An 18,997-nucleotide genomic window follows, 5' to 3' on the forward strand; every position below is an offset into this window, starting at 1 on the left:
GTTTTCGGCCTCTGAACTTTGCTCCAGTATTTCATGGTCAGTTTCAGCTACCCGACTATGCAGTGTGACAAGCACCTTACAGCGAGGAGTGCCATCTCTCAGCACTTATTCCCTGCCCACCCAGCACTTGTTTCTTTTGAGTCTCTGGGTCTCATGCCCCTCCTGGGACCCAGCTCCTTAGTGGCATGACTTTTAGTCTTGGAGACTGAACAGTTCTAGCGCCCCAGGTCTAGTGCCACCAGGCACTTCTGTGTGACAGTCAGCAACCCACGAGCACGCGGGTTAGTGGGCAGATGTACTGAGCTCTAAAGGGACCGTCTCTGGATCTGCCTTCCAAAGATGGTGGTGCCCCAAACGCGAGTTCTCTTTTGGTAACACGAGCATAGTATCAACCACCACTGCAGAGCTGTGTCTTATCCAGGGTCACTGCCAGCAACAAGACAGCAAAACGAGAAGTGGTGAGGCTTTTCTTCGAGTCTGCCTCTCCAGGGCCCAACAGCAGAGGAGGAAAAGCTATCATGTGATCTTATCAGAACCTTGGTCTGCTTAGGAAAAAGCACTTTCCAGAAACAGAAACAAACTGCACTGATACTGATCTCTTCAGGGGAAAGGTGCTATAGGAATCTCATTTAATAAAGGAGTCAGGCTCCAGTGTTGGGCCGTCAGTCCAGCAAGGAAACGAAGCTACCAGGCTCAAGCGTCAGAAGCATGTACTGGTCATCTGTGCACTGGCCAGAGCTCCAGTTTAGGGGCCAGTAGAGGAGAAGGAAAGAAGTCACTGGTCCCTGCCCTTAGACAGCTGGAGACGCAGAGAGGAAAACAGCTGAAGGACATAGAAGCAAAGCAAGAAATCAGCTGCCAATAAAATCAACAGCACCCAGCTCTGTGTAAGGAACCGGGGGCATGAGGAGAGGTCAGCTGCATACGGCATCCAGGGGGAGGTCACTTTTCAAGAAAAATGAGGACACGAATTAGCACTTAGGAGAAAATGGAATGTACACGTCAACAAGAATTAAGTGCCTCCTATTACCCGGGCACAGTAGGAGACGAAAAGGTGGCACCCTGGGCCCTGCCCTCCAGAAGCATCTATCTAGACGGAGTGACAAGTGGCACATGGGACACAACTGAAACCAGTGCATTGGGATGACTCATGAGCACCATCTCAGTAGATCACACAGTAGGTCACAGAAATTTTTCCCAGTCCATGTTCAATAAAAGGCATCTGTGAAACGTGGGGGTGCTCAAATAAGGAATGGGCTACATGGCAGAAAATACAGACCACTCACTTTGCAGTCATTTCCTCACTGTTTAGTTCACTCCATGGGCCAGTTTGGGGACATGAAAAAGTGATGCGATTCCGGGAGCTCAACAGACCTGGGCTCAAATGCCAGGTGCTCCCTTAGTATTTCTGAGTTACTTCAAAGCTTGAGTTTTCACCTCTGTAAAAACAGAGTGCCATTTGTCCAGTGATGCTCATATAAGGGTCAAACGGTAGCACACAGGTGCAGGCACCCAGCACACACACAGCAAGTGTTCAATGAAGCCATTCCTTCTCCTTCCCCCAGAGGATCAAAACTACAATGGTACAGGGTTACGCCTTCATTGCAGCGTTTCCTAGGGAGTAGGCAGAGCTACATGCCAGCAAGTGCAGTGGGAGCTGGGATCCACCAGAGAGCGTGATCTGGTCCCTGCCCTCCAGTGCTTACGTCTAGGAAGGATAGACGTGTAGACGGACAATTTCAATAGATTCTGAGAAGTACGGCAACAGAGGCCAGCCGTGAACTCCACAGAAGAGAACACTTTTGAGCAGTCTCAAAGAGATTAGCAGGTGAAGGGTTTTGTTAAACAGAACACCCAGCTTCTGCGAGGGCCCCTGATGAGGAAAACTGTGGAGACACACCCTGAGCCCAGTCTGGCATTCCTGAGCCCCAACTTGTCCTTGAGGGCTCCACACCAGTTCTTTATCCGTATGGACTTGCTACTGTGGTAACGAGGGTGCTGGGAAGCCATAGCCACTGCGTTCAAACATTGGAAGAGCGATCTTGCAGGAGCAGAAGATGATTTGTGACAGCTGCTCTGGAGGGCAGAGTGAGGAGAACCAGCACATACAAGGAGCTCGTTCTTTCAATGAAGGAAGTACCTAGTCAGTGTAAGCTGCCTGGCAACCAGACATGCCACACTCCCTCCAGGCTGGAGATGTACACGGGCTGGATTACCTGCCAGGGCACAGGGGAGGTGGTTTCTGCTGCGTACGTTCAGGGCGCTTGACTGACACCAGGAAGGGTAACTTCTAAGTCACTCAAGTGCTTAGGTTCCACATCAGATAGTAACAGGTTTGTGAGGTAGGAATGAGAGATTGGTGTGGTGACACATAGTAGGGCTGTGACCTCCAAAGAGCCCATCTTATTCACGTGCAAGATGAATCCCAGGTTTTATTTATGCAAATACACTCATCCCCAAGTTGAGTATTTAATTAAACCATAAGCATATCAAAGAATTTTAATAAGAGCAAGCAGGCAATGCTACCCTATCTGATAGTAGATATGTCTTGTCTGATTTCCCCCCCTCTACCAATAAAAATTCAAGGCAGAAAAATATGTAAAAATAAATAATGCTAAGGTTCTTTAGACCTATTCCTTCAGCCAAATATTCTATTGGGAAACACTTGGGTTGCTCACGTACCCTGGCTTCAGGAATTTGCATGGAGACAGACCCAGACATTCTCCCACTCCCCTGCTTGGCCCTGCCTTCAAATACTACTACGAAAGGACTTTCCCAAAAGATGACCATCAGGCTCACTAGACCCCACGTCTCTGACTTCTAAGCTTTTCTTGTACATTGTTAGTCAACACTGACTGGGTGCCCCCTGGAGGCCCCGTACCCTACAGGGCGCTATGGGAAGCTATGGAACGACATGTGGTGCTGGCGCCTGAGGATTTTAGCAGCGAGCAGGGGACAGACCAGTGGAGGAAGGCATGTATTACACACTCAGAAGATGTAAATCCCTAAGTGAAGAGAATGGAGTTGACTAGATCTGATATAAAACCTCTATGATATAGATCACCTCATTTGAAATTTCTGATAATTCCATTTGGTCTTAAATTACCTTTGTGTTTCTTATGAAAAAATGAACTATTAAATACACAGGCAGTATATCAAACTTTGGGGTTATTTTAGAATTACCTGAAAAACTGAATTTTTACTTTCTAAAGAGGCAGTATCCCCTCTATCCAGGGACTCTGAAGTGCTGGCCACAGGCCCCCATGGTTTAAGAGGCACTGCTCAAGAGGGAATCACAGTAAGAACATATTAGGGAGACCAAGAGTGTCTGCTAGCAGATTTCTGCATACAAGGCACTGAACACAAGTTAGTTTTAATTACACACATTAAAGGCCCTGGAAAGGACATTTCTTCAGCAAAGCTCTGTGAACAATTTGTTATAAATTTAAAAGATAAAAATTAAAAATCCTATTATTTTTGTCTAAATACTTTATTTTTATAACTGGTCTAATTTGGTGACATTTTGGCATGAATCGTCCATACATGAGTCCCTAGTCTTGAGGAAGGCCTCGGAGGCCAAACTAAGGGCAAGTTAAAAGAATCAGGTGTATTAATTTGGAGGAAAGATCAACAAATCTTCTGGGTCCTTCAGGAGGGATACGCTGGGTTCAGTGGAGACCACAGAGTAGAAACCAGGGAGGGATGGGCAAGAACATGTGATAAGGAGCCATAGTTATGGGGCTGAAACATATGCTGATGGGGGAAGTGGGCACTGCTGAGAGCAGTCAACTGGTCAGGAACTTCAGCAGTCTCTGGGTTTTAGATCAAAGGCTGCACAAAATACCAGTATTTAGTACTCAAGTGTGACCTGAGATTAGTGGCAACCTCTCTGGTCTCTGTTTCCTCATTTATTTAAAAAAATGGGGTTGGACTAAATGATTGTTAAGGCTCTTTCTAACCCTAATGGTATTTATCTACCCACAGATTTTTATGATTTTGCCTTGTAGTAAAAGCACTTAATTCAAATAGCATTTCCAAGCATCACTCAGTGCAGTTTGCTTTCATTACCTCAAGTAAGAATAACCCAGAATAGTATCTTGGGTGTCTTTTATGATACTGATTTGAGAAAAAGGAGTACTCTAAGGTCTCCAGTTTTTCCCATTACACTCAGACAGACACATTACATGTGATTATGAACAAAGGGAATAAGCTTCAACTGTAAACAGAAATGAATCCATTGGATGGCAAAACTCTTTAAAACAGTTTTGTTGACATTTTAGGCCACACAGTAGCTCACTATGGGCTCTATTATCTGTTTTGGGGGAATGTATTTGAATATTTCCTTTGTTTTCCTAAAACGTATTCAACAGCTACAACTATTACAATTTGTTGGGTTGTGGGGCAGAGGTAGGGGACAGTTGTGAAATATCTACAGCTAAATTATCTACAGCTAAATTGAATGCTTTCTACCTGAGGTCAAGGAGAAAGAGGTCTAGTCTCAACATTTCTTTAAATATTATGCTAGAGATCCTAGCCAGTGCAATAATGCAAGAAGAAACTAACAGGCATTTAGATCGGAAAGGAGTAAAACTGCCTTTAATTGCAGATGACATGGTCCTGGATGTAGAAAATTCTAAGGAATCTAGAATTCGTAAGTGAATTTAAGCTAGGCTGCAGATAAAAGATCACATATAAAAACTGACTTATTTTGGAGTGGCAGCAAAGAATAACCTGAAAATGAAATTTAAAAATTCTATTCACATTAGCATCAAAAAATTAAAACACTCAGGAATAAATTTAACAAAAGATGTATGCTGAAAAACAGAAAATTTTGTTGAGCCATTAAATAAGGCTTAAATAAACAGAGAGATGTATTATATTCATGGGTTATAATATTGTTAAGATGGTGTTTCTATAAATCTTTTATAAATGGGAAAAATAGTTGAGGTATGAACAAATTCTTCACAAAAGAAGATACATGAGTGACCAAAAAGCACATTTAAAAAAATGCCTAACATCACTGGTCGTGAGGAAAATGCAAATTAATATACCATAGTGACACAGCACCACACAACCACCAGGATAAAGTTAAAAAGAAGACAATGTTAAATGTTGCAAATTATGGAGAAATTAGAATTCTAATATACTGCTGATGGGATTTTCTTAAAACGTTAAATGTACACTGACCACTCAACCCAGCAATTCAACCTCTATGTATCTATCCAACAAAAATTAAAATATATGTCTACACCGAGACTTGTGCATGAATATTTATAGAAGCTCTATTCATAATATTCCCAAACTGGCAACAACCCAAATGTAGGTCAAGTGGTAAATGAATAAACAAATATGGTATCATCCATACAATGAAATACTACTCAGCATTAAAGAGGAATGAACTACTGATAGGTAACAACATGGATGAATCTCAACAACATGCTATGTGTATACATAAAACTATATACATACTGCATGAATCCACTGATATTACAACTCTAGAAAAAGCAAACTTATACCAACAGAAAGCAGATGGGTGGTTGCCTGGGGCTGGGGTAGGGGAGTGTAGGGATTGACTGAAAAGGGGCAGAAGGGAACTTTTTGGGGTGATGGAAGTATTCTAAAATTTGAATTTTGTCATGGCTGCACAACTTAAACTTACTAAAAGTCCCTAAACGGCAAAAATAGGTGAATTTTATGGTATGTGAATTGTATTTCAAAAAAAAAAAATCTGTAAAGACACACACAACACACACACCCTTGTTGGGCAAAGAATTAACAGAAATTATTTACTCTTGGAACTAAAACAACAACAAAAAAACACCGATATTTCTTTTTGTGATAATCCCCATAACGAAGTATTCTAAGTAGGTTAAGCTACCCAAGTAGCTTTGAGAAAGAAAGTCACTGTGCTATTATGGCTGCTAAGACTGGACTATAGAAACAGTTGCAAATTTGCTATCCATACAGGAAATATTTCACTTCATGGGACAAGGGTCTCCTGACTCACTTACCAGTCGGGTACGAGTGGGGATGTGACACAGGCTCAGCCCATGTGCTCTGCACACTGTCTGATGCTCTCTGGCTGGGGAGGGGAGCTGTTTACGCGCCTGAAATCTCTCTTCAGCTCTGTCAAAGGACACGTGTAGGCTGGAGCTTGGACAGCGCTGAACTAATGGACTAAGTATAAGTACATGGAGTTAGTGTTCAGTAAAAGGTTTGATTTGTTTTGCTCTAACACTTCAGCTTGCAATTTATGGAGGAGCAGCAGAGGGACTAATCTGTTAGGTTTTAGACTAGGGCTCTTATACATTAAAGATTAAATGGGGAATACAGATAGCACAGTCCTGTTTAGGTAAAAATATAGTGAAAGAAAGGGAGTAGGAAAGGGAAAAAATTCTCTCAGAATGCCTCAGGATTTCCAATTACTCTTAGCTCTCACACAGGTAATAACACTCATCAACAGGTTTTTGTTGTTGTTGTTGTTTTGCTTTTGGGAGGATGGGCAGGGCCTTCCTTCTCTTGAGCCATAGGTTAACATACACACCGCTGCCGACTTAGAGGTACTGGAGATACCTGAGACTTTCACTGCCAGACTTAGCACAAAACACAGAAGCTCCTAAAGGGCGGGGAGCCACACTCTATGTACCACATGCAGAGCATGGGCTCTCCACTCGAGCAATAATGATAACACCTAACCAGCTAAATCAAATGGGTCACGATAAAGGATCTCAGGGGTTTCCCTGGATAGCAGGGTTTTCTGATGGCTCCATACTAGAACTCTGTACGTGGAATAAGGCCTTCCCTAAGAACATCCTGCCTTGTTTTCTTTCAGAGTCATAGGACAGATGCCAAATGTTTCTGACAGGTTCACATCACACTTGGACTAGAGTTAAAAATAAAGGGAGGCTTATTTGTGATTTTTGATGCTGCTGAAATGGGCCAGCCTGGAAATCTCATGTCACCAACATGCTTCGTAATCACCACAGGTCCTTGCCCCATACGGAGCCTTGGGATATCACTATTCGTTCACTGTGTAGTCCCCTGTAGTGGCAGGGATGGCTGTGACACGTGCATATTATTTAGTGAATCAGTTCACATATTCTTAGATCATTCTGCTAAAAAGATTCAACACCCACCTGGGTTTCCTGTGCTTAATTTAAAAAAAAAAGTCAAATTAGATTGTGTTGACCATATTCAAAACCACTGATACCTTCTTACTGCAAACCAATGTCCAAACGCTACAGCCTGGAATCTGGGATACTTTCTCTTCCTTTCCAGCAGGTTCTCCTTACTCAACACAAAGGCTCCATCCAGCTGCACAGAGGTCACTCACCTTAAAAACTCAGCTTTGTCCAAGCTCTTTCCCCACAGCTAAGTCCCACCCTTCCTTGTGGAAGCCTGTCCAGAGTCTTCCAGTTGGAATTCATCTCTCTCTCTCCATATTCCTGTAACATATGGCTTGCACCTTGGTTAATACTCTTCTGGTAGGCTGCCCTGGACGTCATTTATTTTATGGATGTATCTGCTTTCCTCTTAGGCCCAGCATCTCCCTACTTTGAATGCATATTAAAATCACCTTGGGAATCCTTGGAAAAGAGGCTGTTTCCAGGACTTGGCAAAGGTAAGTACAAATGCACCCAAAATAACATCTTATTATGCTAGAAAGTAAGGAAATGCTAAGGAAAAAAATTAAAAAGATGGGTGGGGGCCATGTCACAAGGACACAGAAGTCAGCTTGCAGGAACTTCCACCGGCCAAATGTGGGATAGTCTGAGCACCAAACTAAGTCCAGTAATGAATTATAAACCACTAAAAACTGTAAGAGCTCATGAGTCCATACCAATAATAAATAAATGGGGGAAGAGGGTTTCACTGACAGAAGAACACCGGATGCCAAATGGTAAATGTAGAAGCAGGGCTAGAGTTAGAAAACCAGCATTTTGTAACCTTCATAGTAAAGACTGGTTCAGGCAACAATCATCAATGGATGCTAAACCTAGGAGACATGTTTGATGAAGAACGGGACATTTACATGGTCACAAAGCATTTTCCCCCAGATTGCTTTCTAGCTGCAAGGTTACAGAAAGTAACTACACAGTGCAGACATCGACCAGCACCTTGACTGGGTGAGTGAATCACAATTAACACCAACACTGAGAGGCTGATGGACATCTGTGGTTCCCGGCATAAAGCCCTGAGAAGAACACAGCATCACTTACGTAATATACTGACTGGGATACATACCCTGAATCTCATCATGAAGAAACATCAGACAAACCCAAAATGAGGAATGTTCTATTAAAAAAAAAAACTGTAGGCAGGACGGTAGGGGATGTAGGGGGTGGTCTTCAAAAATGTCAATATCATTAAAAACAAAGAAAGGCTGTGAAAATGTTCTACATTGAAAGAGTCTAAAGAGACCTGACAACTAAATGCAATACCTGATCGTGGAATGAATTCTGTATTGGAGGAGAAAAAAAAAATGCTTTTATTAAAGACATTACTGGACCAACAGATAAAACTGGAACATGGACAGAAGATTTGATGAATGCATTGTATCAGTATGAATTTACTGAAGTTGATAACTGTGCTGTGGTTATATAAAGTATCCCTATTCTTAAGGAACATTCATTGATGTTTATAGGGGAAAAGGACCGTGAGGTTTGCAACTTACTCTCAAATGGTCCAGGAAAAAACCTTTACTTTCCAAACAAAAAATTACAAACAGTACCTGGAGACCTTTGACTTCACTGTTTAGAGGAAGGCCCAGACACCATTTTTGGAAGCTTCCCAGGACTGAGAAGTGCCCAGAGCAGGGGTTCTCAAAGTGCGGCCTTCAGATGAGCGGCATCGGCTGGGAACTTGCTCAACACGCACAGCCCCGCTGCCTCAGAACTTCCGGGGGTGGGGCCCGCATCTGGGTCTTACCACACCCTCCATGGGGTTCTAATGCCCACCCAAGTTTGAAGTCACTGATCATGACTATGAGCTCCTACATTCTCTATTTCTAGCTCCTATGTTCCCACAGCACCTAGCAAAATGCTTTGTGCATATAGTTGTATCTCAATAAATGCTTGCCGAATTTCGTCTGACAGTGAATGAAAAGGCAGAAATGACCACTGAGGCACTTGGAGATGATAAACTACTGTAAAGACTCCAGCTAAAGCATCACTGAGTTTCTAAAGTGAATACAAAATTTATTTTGAAAGCAATAAAGGAAATCAGATTACACAGGAAGTTGGTAAAAGCACTGTTGACCCAAAAGGGAGCGTATCAGCTTACAGTTTGTTAAGTCACTGTCAATTTAAAATACGTGATAATTTATACAAGCTATTAGACTGGTATTTACAAATTAATTTTGTGGTTCTGGGATGCAACGAGAAGCGATTAAAAAGCCACGTGTTTGTATCACGCAAGACCGGCTCAGAAAACACGGCGTTCACCTGGACGGCCAGGTCTCAGAAGAACACCCTTTAGGTGGGTGGCATTTGGAGGGACAAGACTCCTACCATGAGAATGAGCTGATCAATTTGCCTACTGAGTAGAAAATGAATCAAGTAAATCCATTTTTATGCAACTGTTTTCTATCTTGAGAAGTTAAACTGTTAAATATCCTCTAGGATGGAGGCTATCCTCCCAGCCTCACCACACACCTTATCTAATTGGCACCCGGAAAGATTTCACAGGAAAAGGGTGTTACTTTGGTATTGTTGATTTAAAGGTTATCTACTCACAGCGGCAGAGGAGAACTCATCTTCAAAATTCACCTACTTATTGCAAAGCCATGGAGTGTCTTGGCAATTAACAATTCCTATCACCTCTAGCTGTTCCCTATGTGAGAAAGCTCAGAACTCGTCTTACAAATTGCTCTTTTGAAGATCAAAGGGAAGCTGAATGTGTCTGTGTGCGCTCTCCATGAGACTGTAATTTAATGGAATTTTTAGAGCAGGCTTGCTGGCAGTGTTTGGATGACAGCCCCGGGGCAGAGGCTTCAGGGGAGCTTGGCCACTCTTCCCTTTGGAGCGTCTTCCCTGTCTTTAATTGGCACCTCATTAGAAATTAATGAAAATGACATCCTCTGTTCTTCCTGCTCTAGGCATCGAATGCTACAAAAAGGCCCATCACAATTCATAACACATTCAATTTATATAGCAATGGCTCTTAAGCATTATTTATGAGATGTGAATTTCTTGTCAGCAGTTAATAACCTGTACAGAGTGGAAGGGGAATGGAAAAAAGATTGTGAATATATATATTTTCTACAGTGGAGAGTGTTCTGTTTGAGTTCAAACTACCTTTTTGAGTCTTCACTTTCAGTAGTAAATGACTCTGTTTTCCCCCATCTAAGACCTTTCAGGGCAGTTAAATCTCTCCAACACTCCATGCATCCTAAGGAAATAACCAGACACCTCACCCTTCCCTGGAGAGATCCAAGCAGACAGGCAGGACGAACACAAGAGCTGTTTGTCAATGACAGTCCCACCGGCGTATGTTCCCACTGCTATCCTGCAGCTTTTGCAATGTGCCAGTTGCCTCAGCCATTTTTCTGGTTTATAAGTGTAATACTCTCAATGGGCCAAACTGAACTCCTGGCTCTCTCTGGGAAGGCTACCTCTGGAAGGACTGCAGAAAGCTCAAAACGTTCTTCTCCACCAGAAAAATCCAACCTCTCTATAAGCAGACCCTCAGAACTGGGCACAAGCCAAGGGACTACGTGTGAGATCCTTTAAAAAGAATGCATGTCTGTGGCAAACCCAACGGGCACTTAGAGTCCAGTCTCCTGCCTAAGAGGTAAAGAGAACAGCTGAGTAATCTGCACTTACCAGAGACAATCGAGCTGGCTACACTTCAGGAGCGGGTAGAGTCATGTAACATGTATTTCTAGATTTTATTCAGCAGTGCCTAAGACCTGAGGAAATTAGGTGGTTTGCATCAATGCTGAATGAAGGGTAAACTGGGAGACTTAGTTACAACATCTCTCAGGAGCTAAACTGTGAACTCTTACTGCTTGCCTGACAAGGAGAGGAGATATTAGCCGCTGCCAGAGGCAAGACCGCACACTTGATGGACCAACTGCCTGATCCACTAAGGCAAATCCTGTGTAATACCCAGGATTCAGTGACTTTCAAGAAGGAAACAAGAACACAGGGTACCGGAAAATCCCATGATTCAAATTTAGGAACTAAAGGCCCGTGTTATAAAAGCAACAGGCAAAATGGTTACTTAGGCTTCACAACACTGGTAACAGATGGAATTGCTGAAATGCTGCAACCGTTCCAGTGAAGACCAAAGCAAGTATGTGCACCACAAACAATTAGATGAAGTCTTCCATGTGGGGAAGGCAGGAGCCTCCGACGTTCCTTGGCTCACCACAGTATTCCCTCCTTACCTCACCAAGAACTTCAAATTACCAGCCAGGCAACTGGCTGAACGCAGGGTTGATCAAGGAGCAGCCTAGCGATAAGATTCTGGGCTCACCTGGGCCGCGCCACATGCCCAAACAACACTGAAGTTTGAAAACTCTGCTGACAGCCTCCGCCCCCACCTCTTACCCCTCACCTTCCTTCTTTATCCTTTCACACACAAGCACCTAGAAGGAAACTAAACGCAAGCAGAAAAATGAAAACTTGTCCGGTGACACCTGGACTCCCCATGCTGGTCCCCATTTCTGCAGAGGAATGGAATGCACGCTTCGGTTACGTGCCACACACCTGAGTGTACAACAAAGAGATCTCTAGTCATGACAGGAACAGGAATTCCAACTTTGTTTCCATGAGAAACTGGCACTCCCTCATTTCCTTCTCGTTTCCAACAGGGCAGGTGGTTGAGGGACAAGAGCAGAAACGGCCGTCTCATCAGAAGATGAAGGACGTGGAATAACTGTTCACTTCCTAGCTGCTCAGAGAAGCATCTACCCCTGAGTGCCGGCACTAGCCCTCGTGGGGTATCTAAGGCTATCCCGGAGGGGAAAGGAGCCGTACGCTCACTCCTAGGGACAAAGAATACATACAGGATTGTCAGAGGTGAGACCTAGCCCCAAAGGCTTTAAAGCACACTGCTTTGCTTTAAAATCAGGAAAGCACAACAGGGGCAGGACAATTATAAATCAGCCGAAATGATGAGGGAAAGAAGGGAGACTGGTTTAAGTTTTGTTCCACTGTGCGTCCACATAAAGTTTTAAAAAACACATCCCTGGGCAGAGATATGCAAAGAGTTGGTATTATACTGGCTAAGAGAGAAGAAAAGGTTACTTTAAAGCTATTTCCAAGGGGTTAACTGACAATGAATTACGGTTCAAAGAAAGTACTTTTCTAATCAAACTTTAATTTAAAAGGGATATGATGGGAGAAATCTTCCATTTATTATACATAGTAAGAAGCTCATTCAAAATTAATTTAATATCTGAATTTTATGGTACATGGCCCCGGATTTTGCTGGTTTGGTTAATTTCTAAATAAGTCATCAATGAGAAGGAACCAGAGCAATGTGCAGTGGGGAGAAGCTGAACGCAGAAAGCAGTAACAGGGCAGCTCTGAAGGAGTGTGTGTCCAAGCAGCGAGGGTGTGCGTTTGGAAGAACCCTCTACTCCGGAGTCCTCAGACTCCAAACCTCCAGCTCTCAGGGGGTGACTCAGGAGAAGGACAAGGGACTTCCACCTCCTAGGAATAATTCCAAGGCCATGCCAGGGTGTCACGGGCAGTCTCCCCCAAGCCCCTGGGGGAGATGCTTACCGCAGCGGCACGATCCCAGTTCCTGCTGCACCAGCTCCAGTTTGGTTTGGCACTGGAAGCAGCGGCGTCGACTCTTCTGTTTAGATCGGCTGGCTTCCTCGGATCGCTCAGTACTCTCCAGTAGTCGTGGCCGTTTCACTGGCGAATCCTCATTCTCAGACTGTGAATCTAACCAAAACAACACATTCAGGGGTCAGGTTAGTGCCGGGCCGGGCAAGCACCGCTGATTAATGTGCTGCCAGGCGCTCTTCTGACCAGGCTACTGCCCTTCTCCAGGAGCTGGACCTGTGTGAGCAAGAGCCTGTTCTGACTGGCTGCACAAACTGTGACAAGCATGAACCTACAGCGTTGACTTCTAACAAGCTAGGCCCAAACCAGGAGAGGAGGGTGGGGGTGGCAAACAAAATCAGGTCAATGCTGTTTTTAAAACAGCTGTCTCTAAGGGGAGACCACGCAGTCCAGAAGTGGGGTCCTCTGTCTGTGCCCCTTCTGTGGGTCCCAGCTGTTACTACTTATACTGGTTATTTACCTTCTCTTGGATATTTGCATCCTTATGTAAATGTAATTCTTTACAGAAGGGTCTACGTCTAGCACTTCTTTATATTGCCATGGTCAGCACAATTCCACACCTAAAGCCAGTGTTTGGTGGGTGATCCATAATCTTTTCTAGTAAAAACACTCATGTTTCTACCCTAAACACACAAGAATCAGGTTCCAATATTGGAAATCACCCCACCTTTATTCAGCGTTAAGGAGTGTCCCTGCTTGTTCACCAGGGAGCTGTCCCATGGCCTCCACTGTGCAGTGGTACAGAGGCAGCCAGCACTTGGTACAACCCTAGGGTTGGTGCCAAACTGGCAGGGGGAGGGAGATGTAGTGTGTGACAACGTGTGTTCTGTATAACCTTAAAAAAGTAACTAAAATGCAATCAGGCTCCTGTCATAGGTGGGCTGTAAATAACTCTTGCCTTACAGAAGAAGTCAGCGCCTGGGGCTCTGTACTCCACCGCACAGAGGAAGCTCCTCTTGCCAAGGTTCCCAAGTGGTGTGTGCTGAATCTCCCCTGGGAGGGAGTCTCCTAAACCATCTTCTTCAAAACGGATCCAGATGCCACCCCCGCACCCCTCCACTACCACCACCACCACCACCACGCTGGCCCAAAGCATCACTGTGTCCTCTGGCCTGGTCTACCAGCCTCTTAACCCGTCTCCCTGTCGTCTCCCTGCCCTACAGTACATTCTCCACATAGCAGCCAGCCAGTGACCCTGTTAAAAGTCAAGTTAGAATTACTTCAGTTCCCCGCTCGAAGCCCTTTAATAGCTCCCCTTCTCAGAATAAACGTTCAGACACTTAACCATGACTCTCAAAAGGCCCTGCACGATTTGGCCTGATCCGGTCTCTCACACCCCATCTCCTGTGCTCACTCCCCTTGCTCCATCCACACTGGCCTCCTTATTATCTCCTACCTCAGCGCCTTGGCACCTTCTGTTCCCTTTCTCTGGAACACTCTTCACCCAGATCTACACGGAATCTAATGTCTTTTAAGTCTTTTAAGTTACATTTTCTTGTAAATTTATTTTTCAGTGACAGTTGGCATACATTATTATGTTAGTTTCAGGTGTACCACAGTGATTAGACACATAACGTACTAAGTGATCACCCTTTTCAATGGAATCTGCTCTCCAGATTAGCCCATAGGAGACCACTCCTGCCCCCACTTCCCCAGCATTTCCCCTCCTCTCTTTACTTGCCTTGCCTTCCTCCATAGCACTTGTCTTTTAAAATCACCCACCAGGAGAATGTAACCTCCTGGAGGGTAGGAAATTTCACCTGCTTTGTCCACTAATGTGCCTACAGCTTAGTATGTATTTCTTGAATGACTGACTCTCCTCCTCACAGTGGCCCCAGTGGGAAGCAGCAGACTGTTGGATGCACTTCAGTGAGGTGGTCCATGTCCCTTTGCCCAGCCTCGCTCTGTGTAAAGAAGATGCCGCGCTTCATCAGTGCGTGCTCACTGGTCCTGACGGTGACAGTGATGACAGGTGACGAACGGTGACAGTTCGCTCACAGCCCCCAGCCCAGCGCTCTGTGCACTGACCCACAGAAGGCACGCACTATTCTTAGTGACTGTAAACTTTAGTTTTCATCTCATTTGGTTCTTCCTGTCCTACATGACATTTCCCCCCAATACACACCAACTACACAAGGGCTTTGATGAAAACAATTAAAAGCAAGTTCAGCTGATTTCCCAGCTCTGCTGAGAGAAGCTGTCCAAACCCTGTGGAGCAGTGACTGAGGCAGCCACAGACACACCAGGCCCTCTCCCCCTCCCCCTACAAGAGCAACAAGCAACAATCTAAATGTAAATCATTACAAAGCACCGGCCAAAAGGAATTCACCTTGTATGAGCCACACTGCTCTAGAGGGGTCCCTTTCCCACAAACCAGCAATGGCACTATTTGTATTAATAAGCCTATTTAGACATACTTTTTTTCTTTTTCTGTAACAAGAAAATTCTAGAGTAGAAGTTGTTAACAAAAAAATGGTGTTTATTCTGAGGCAAGATCCTAAATCTGGAGCATCCTTATGAGAAATTATCCCCCAAACCCAGGGGGCGAGGAGGAGGAGAGAAAGGCCCACACAAGGGGAGGCAGCTGAATCCTCTGAATTGATGAACATGGTTAAAATCTCGAGGCCGAGACACGATGCCAGCACAGCACTAACGCCAAGCGGAGCACTCAGACTGGAGGCTTTCATTCACACCACTACGTGTACAACAGGCCCGAGCGTGTGTCTGGAAATGCAGATCTCACAAAGCTGTTTTCCACATGCATCTGTCAAATGTGCTGTCTACCTGCATAGCACCCACCTCCATTTCTAAAGCAAACCTTTGCTATAAGGAGAAGACAATTTTTCTTTCAGCTATGCTCTCCATAGCTAACTATTTTTAAATAAGCGAGGAGTGATCTGTGAAGAAAATATTTTTAAATGTATGATTCCTAAGACTGGGAGACAATTCTTATTTATATAATCATACTCGTCATTGGTCATCACCAAGCAACCCACTTGATGGGCCCCCCCACATTAGGAGGCCTGTCCAGGCCTGATCTCTTTTCTTCTAATTCCCAACCTTGTTTGACTAATGAGCATTCAATAACAAAACTAAGGAATAAGTGTGCTTGATCTCATGCTGAAATTTTCCTTGATCCATTCCACATTACATAGAAAGACTTCTGAGTTATTTGTTCAGGTAGGCAGAAAGCACTGGACATTCTTGAGACAGTGGGTCGTATAGTGCAGACTATAGATTAATCAAGTATTAAGTAAAGGCAAGTAAAGAGCTGTTGGTTTCTGATGCTGCCAACAGCTCTGGCTGCACTGCACTGCCCATCCTAACAGAGCACCACTCAGCCCTAGTCAGGCCTTGGAGAATCGATGTGTTGGCATCTGTGCAAGTCTAAGACCAAAGCATTGGTGTAAAGTCTGAGCCGTGGGAAGCAGTCCTCAATGACTCTAAACCAAGACAAACAAATCATTTACCAGAATGGGTTATTTTTTTTAGAATCAAGGAGCTGTCCCCAAACATTAAGATATGCATAACTTTTACGCTCCGGAATATACCTACTTAGCCTTCACTCAGTCCACAGTCTAGAAAGGAATCCTGTGCCCGCTAATGCCCCCTACCACAAAGAGGGGGGGAATGAGCTCCCTGAACTGTTTACCACCCTCCACTCGCTGCTATCCAGGGAGGTCCTGTGTTATATATAACTTCCTGGTGAAGCAAACCATTCCTTGGCGTTTTCTCACAAGTCAACTTAGCGTTTTAATTAGAAGCTAATGAAATGAACAGCAGTCTACAGGACCATCGTCAGGTCTGCACAAGAAATTTACATCTCCTCTGCTAATTACTTAATGAAACTTTGTGCCATGGGGTGAACTGCCTAAATAAGAGAAACAGATGTCCAGGACCAGGATTCTAATCACATAATAATGAACTGAATAATTCAACTATTCAATGAGGAATTTAATATCAATTAAAAAAAAAGACTACCAGAAAGAAAAGATCCAAACATGGTCAAACTAAAGAAACCCTCACCTATTGTCCATATTTGAATAAATTAAACTTTGGTTCTTTACTGTTTGCTCACAAACATCATTTCTGTTACCCTGAAGCACTTTTAACTTCCTCAACGGAACAGTCTACTTGCATAATGTGAACTTGGGCAGTAAGGGTTAAAAGTGGAGAGAAAAGTGAACAGAAATAACTTTTCCACGCAGCTTTGACTGTCAGAAGAATCGAGTCCTTGCAAGGCGCATTCTCATTAGCAGCAGGAGGAGCTGTAGTGGCAAGCTAGGAACTATTCCCACCCCAGGAGTTAAGAGTGACTTCTAATTAAGGTCCTTCATGAAGGGCCAACAAAGCATTTTTCCCCCCAGTATATGCTGTTTTTTTGAGAACACAATCTAGTCTGCATATACCCACACAAGAGCTGCCATACTCCTGTGCCAGGCTCACCATTTTGGGTACTCACCAGACCCCCTCTTCCCCTGCCTATGTTTAACAGAATGAGAAAAATACCACATCAGATCTTCAAGTCAAACGAAAGCCTGATCAAGAATTATAACATGATTAAATGAGAAGGAAAATCTTAAGAAAAAATATTTTACCTATCAGCTTCCTGGGTTTGAAAGTAACTACTACTTAATTTGTGACAGAGAAAAAAAGTACAGTGAGTTTAAAACATCATCTTCTGAAGAGAGAAATTTTCTAATTATACTTTCCTAGCCAATTGCAGAAAAGTAGTGGTAATACTTTCAATTTAGAAACACAGTTTAACTGGAAAGCTTGACTGGAGACAACAAACAGAGCTACTTATTTTAAAATTCTGTTTTGTCTCTGACAGAAATTCACATTTGTTCCTTACTGTCACTGTTCTTGTCTTTATTACTCATGTTCTCTCCCAGAAATTTCCAAATAAATTGTGTCAGGCCTGTCAGAGTTGAATCTCAATCTCTCTTAATCTCCCATCACTGTGCAGCTGGCAGCCTGCAGGCGCCCGGGGCTGCTAACCATGGCTGTGGCCTTCTGACATCTCCGGCAGGCTCTTAGCCCGTTATACAAGCCAATCCTCACAATTTAGATCAGGAGAGTGGGAGAAATAAAGTGGCAACAAAGAGGAGGAAGCCTTCTTCCATTCACATCACCCGTACCTTCCCTCTCTTCTGAGAGAGAAAGATGAACCTGTTTAATCTCACGCTCTATGACAGCTTTTGAGGTACTCAATCAGCTTCTTAGAACCTATCACAGTCTCTTGACAGACTGACGTTTCTGATCCCCACAGCCTGCGCAAACATCAGGAAGAGCAATAATTAATGAGCCCTCACACATCCCTGCTGTCTCTCCTTTGACCATTTTTAAGAGGAGCTTCAGCTGCTGAAACCCCTGTCCATGAACAGCACCCCACTCTCACTGAAAAAACTGATAAAAGACTTTTTAAAGACCTGTTTTATAGGTCCTTTCTGTGTTTCTCCTCATGCTTTGCTTTCAGAGTTTATGCAGGGATTAGATTCATCCTCTGCTGGCATTTTACTGTGTGTCATGAAAGACTTCAGGAGAGAAAACTCCCTCATTATCCATTAAAAACTTTTCCCCCACTTTATCCAACTGGGATCTCCCCCTCCTCTATCTTCCTAATGGCCCTTAGAATAATTTTGGAATAATACACCTGTTAAAATGCTATTACACGGACAGAGAAAGAAGTTCAAGTCTTTGGAAGAGGCTGATTATTAAAATTTTGTGGAGAATGCCTTTGTTTTCATTTGATATATGATATGGAAATGAGTCTAGCTTGAAATACACCTAGGATGCCAGGTCTTAGAACACAACTATTTAAAGGTCCGTTTTCCCCAAATGGCCAGTCAGTACTATTCTTAGGCAGCAGTCCCTCTCTCCTCCTTCCATCCCCCTCCCCGCCCCTCCCGGCCTGTCCCTTCCCCTCCCCAGGTTATTTTTTCTGGCTCTCTCCTTTGCTATCAGAGACATCTGAGGGTGGCATCCTTCTCTGTCACCACCTCAACACTGAAAGCAGACCCGTGACCCTTCTTCCCTGCTGGGAACACAAGAGTGGGGGACCTGGGGTATATCTCTCTCTACCTCTATCTATGGATCAGTAGAGCCGACTCTCTGGGGAGCGCACCTGAACTTTTGGGGGCTCTGTCCCCCTCAATGTGCTCAAAAGACATAAGGCAGCAGAAGGCTCCTTGGAG

At 44.0% G+C, this 18,997-nt stretch overlaps 1 protein-coding gene across 3 annotated transcripts in view; it reads right to left on the bottom strand.

Moving 5' to 3' along the window:
• ZFAND3 (zinc finger AN1-type containing 3) overlaps positions 1 to 18,997 on the bottom strand; it is a 296,203-nt gene that overhangs the window by 16,007 nt on the left and 261,199 nt on the right. For all 3 annotated transcript variants that reach the window (XM_074332881.1, XM_074332882.1, XM_074332883.1), the window contains one exon: positions 12,732 to 12,899. In XM_074332881.1, coding sequence (XP_074188982.1) covers positions 12,732 to 12,899 — 168 coding nt within the window. The remainder of the gene's footprint in view (positions 1 to 12,731; positions 12,900 to 18,997) is intronic.

The sequence above is a fragment of the Rhinolophus sinicus genome, linkage group LG05 (assembly GCF_036562045.2).
Source record: "Rhinolophus sinicus isolate RSC01 linkage group LG05, ASM3656204v1, whole genome shotgun sequence".
In the NCBI taxonomy this organism is placed as follows: Eukaryota; Metazoa; Chordata; class Mammalia; order Chiroptera; family Rhinolophidae; genus Rhinolophus; species Rhinolophus sinicus.